A 2838-nucleotide genomic window follows, 5' to 3' on the forward strand; every position below is an offset into this window, starting at 1 on the left:
AGGCATTGAGTGCTCACCTAGGCTTCTTTACTCACATCTCACCACCGGGGGAGAGCTCTAGAAATGCATCAGAAAGGCATTGAGTGCTCACCTAGGCTTCTTTACTCACATCTCACCACCGGGGGAAAGCTCTGGAAATGCATCAGAAAGGCATTGAGTGCTCACCTAGGCTTCTTTACTCACATCTCACCACCGGGGGAGAGCTCTAGAAATGCCGTGACCCACCCTCCCCTCTGCCTACTTGTACCACCGCACTGCCAGTGTCGGCAGAGAGCAACACCTGCCCTCATCACTCAACATTGTTTTCTCACGTCTTAAGCTGACGAGGACACGGTTTGCATAGCAATTTGCATACAGGTTTCACCACCTAACCTACCGAGATAAAATGAAAAACTCACATCGGCCCTAATCACCAGCTCATGCAAAAAAAAATAATAAAGACTTTTTAGCGACGGAGAAAAGGTAAAACAGGTCATACCACTTCTGGCTGCTTGTGTGGGAGTCCGGTCCTCGGCGTGAGCACTGCTCGCTTAGCTCGGAACATTCTGGAGAGGGAGGATCTTTGGTGCAGATTTGGTTTATGTCCCTGCGGCCGCCAGAGTTCATTGCTGAATAGATGAAGTAGACAGAAGACCTCCTCAGCAGGTATAAACACTTCCTAAGCTTATGTTACAGGGGCCTGGAACCTGACATGCAAGTGAATCCAAGATGTTGTGTTGAAAATAAGTACTTTAACTCACCAAAACAATAATTGCGTACAAGCTTTTTTTTTTTTTTCCCTGAGAGATGGATGCACTTTCTGCTTGACTAAATATTGTCTCAAGTGGAAGAATGGAGGAAACAACAGTATGGCTCCTCCTGAACACCACTTCTTCAGCTATTTGCCCGCTTAACGAGAATTACAAGCACATTTTACTGCCCCTGGTTTACAGCCTGGTGTTCCTGCTGGGGCTCCCCCTGAATGGGGCCGTGCTCTGGCTCGCCTGCTGCCGCACTAAGGACTGGACCTGCAGCACCATCTACCTGGTAAACCTGGCCCTGGCTGACCTCCTCTACGTCTGCGCCCTGCCCTTGCTCGTCATCAACTATGCCCTGCGGGACTTCTGGCCCTTTGGAGAGCTGCTCTGCAGGCTGGAGCGCTACCTCTTCTACGCAAACCTGTACGGCAGCATCCTCTTTCTGACCTGCATCAGCGTCCACCGCTTCCTGGGGGTGTGCTACCCCATCCAATTCATCCACTTCAGGACGCGAAAGCTGGCCATCTTGGGCACCACCATTGCCTGGATAGTGGTGGCCATCGAGCTGCTGCCCACGTTTCTTTACGCTCGCACAGGTACCAGAAATAGCAGGGCAGTGTGCTACGATCTGACCAGCCCCGACAACTTTGGCAACTATTTTGCCTATGGCATAACTCTGACCGTGACCGGCTTCCTGCTCCCTTTTTGCATCATATCCCTGTGCTGTGGCCTGATGATAAGAAGCCTGATCCAGACCGACGAGGCCAGTGGTGTGGACACCGGCCTCCGATCCAAGGCTATCCGCACCATTCTGCTTATCTTTGGCCTCTTTGTGGTCTCCTTTCTGCCCTTTCACATCACCCGCACAATCTATCTCTTCGTCCGTGTGTATAGCATAGGGAACTGCTCCCTCTTACAAAGAGTCAGCATTTCTTACAAGATCTGGAGGCCCTTGGTGAGCTGCAACAGCTGCTTTAATCCACTTTTATACTTTCTGACCAGTAATAAAAACAAGACCCGTCTCCTCCATGAACTACACCGAGACAAAGTGGATCCATGTCTTAAGGGCAACAGTTGAACGGACAGGAACATCAGAGAAAAGAAACTTCTCTGGGAAAATGCAGTAACTGTCTATCAGTCAGTCCAGAAGGCAGCAGCAAAAAACAGTACTGAAGCAACCCAAATGAGCTTCTTCACATCCCTTGTTACGCTGGCTTCATCAGTTCAAAATGTCATCCTTGTTTTTTCGGGTGCTGCAATTAAATGATCTTGGCTAATAGAGAGAAGCTGACCTGGAATGTACCATGCGGTGATCTACATTCTAGACAAGAAACTATTAGTGATCCCTAGGACAAAAATATTGGCAAAAGGCAGGTTTCAATCTTTTTTTTGTTTGTTTTTTAAATAGTGGCTCCTATTCCATGGAATAAATTGCCTACCGAGGACAGGTTGGAGCCAAATTACCTGGCGTTCCATAAGAAAGTCAAGGCTTGGTTCTTTCCATGATGCTTGGATGGTTTTAGGTATGCAATGGCTTCTTATGAAGTTGGCTAAGATGTTCTTCTGGTTATCATTTCTGGGATGTGTGATGCGTTTTGCTTTTAGATGTGCTTTGTTGTATAGTTTGTTTTGTTTTGCTATTTAAAAATCAGTTTCATTTTCACTGCTCAGAGGAGACTGCTTTGCTATTTTGATCTTTTGATACTGTTCCTTGCAGTTGTACACCGCCTTGGGTTGGCTCCTTGGGGCTGGAAAGGTGATTAAGGAAGGTTTCAAAATAAAATAAGTACAAATTTTGATAATGAATTTAAAAGTGAGCTGCGGTACTCCACACAACAAGCATTAGCCCCCAGTGACAGCGGGAAAAATTGAGAGAATTTGAACAGCAGCTTTCACCCAAAAAGGACAGCCTGGGTTACAATTTTGCTATGTTAAGACCTGCGCAGCGACCTCTGCATGGCATGGCAGCACATTTCTGAAGTGTTTCCAGCACAGCGCTTTTCAAAGGGGAGGAGAGAGAGCGCTATTATACAAAGCATAAATCGAAGAATAGAAAGATGCACGTGATTTGCCCAGGGTCCTATACAGTATATAGGAAAAG

The 2838-nt window shown here is 47.1% G+C and overlaps 1 protein-coding gene across 1 annotated transcript; it reads left to right on the plus strand.

The window, feature by feature from the left end:
- The first annotated feature begins 831 nt into the window (after positions 1-831).
- On the plus strand, positions 832-1815 carry LOC115099646 (P2Y purinoceptor 3-like). The gene has a single exon (XM_029617377.1). It carries the CDS (start codon positions 832-834, stop codon positions 1813-1815), a length of 984 nt encoding a protein of 327 aa, XP_029473237.1.
- Positions 1816-2838: the final 1023 nt, after the last annotated feature.

Source organism: Rhinatrema bivittatum, chromosome 9 (genome assembly GCF_901001135.1).
Source record: "Rhinatrema bivittatum chromosome 9, aRhiBiv1.1, whole genome shotgun sequence".
NCBI lineage: Eukaryota > Metazoa > Chordata > Amphibia > Gymnophiona > Rhinatrematidae > Rhinatrema > Rhinatrema bivittatum.

Coding starts and splice junctions, on each gene's coding strand:
- LOC115099646 (XM_029617377.1), top strand. CDS start 832: ATGGAGGAAACAACAGTATGGCTCCTCCTGAACACCACTTCTTCAGCT.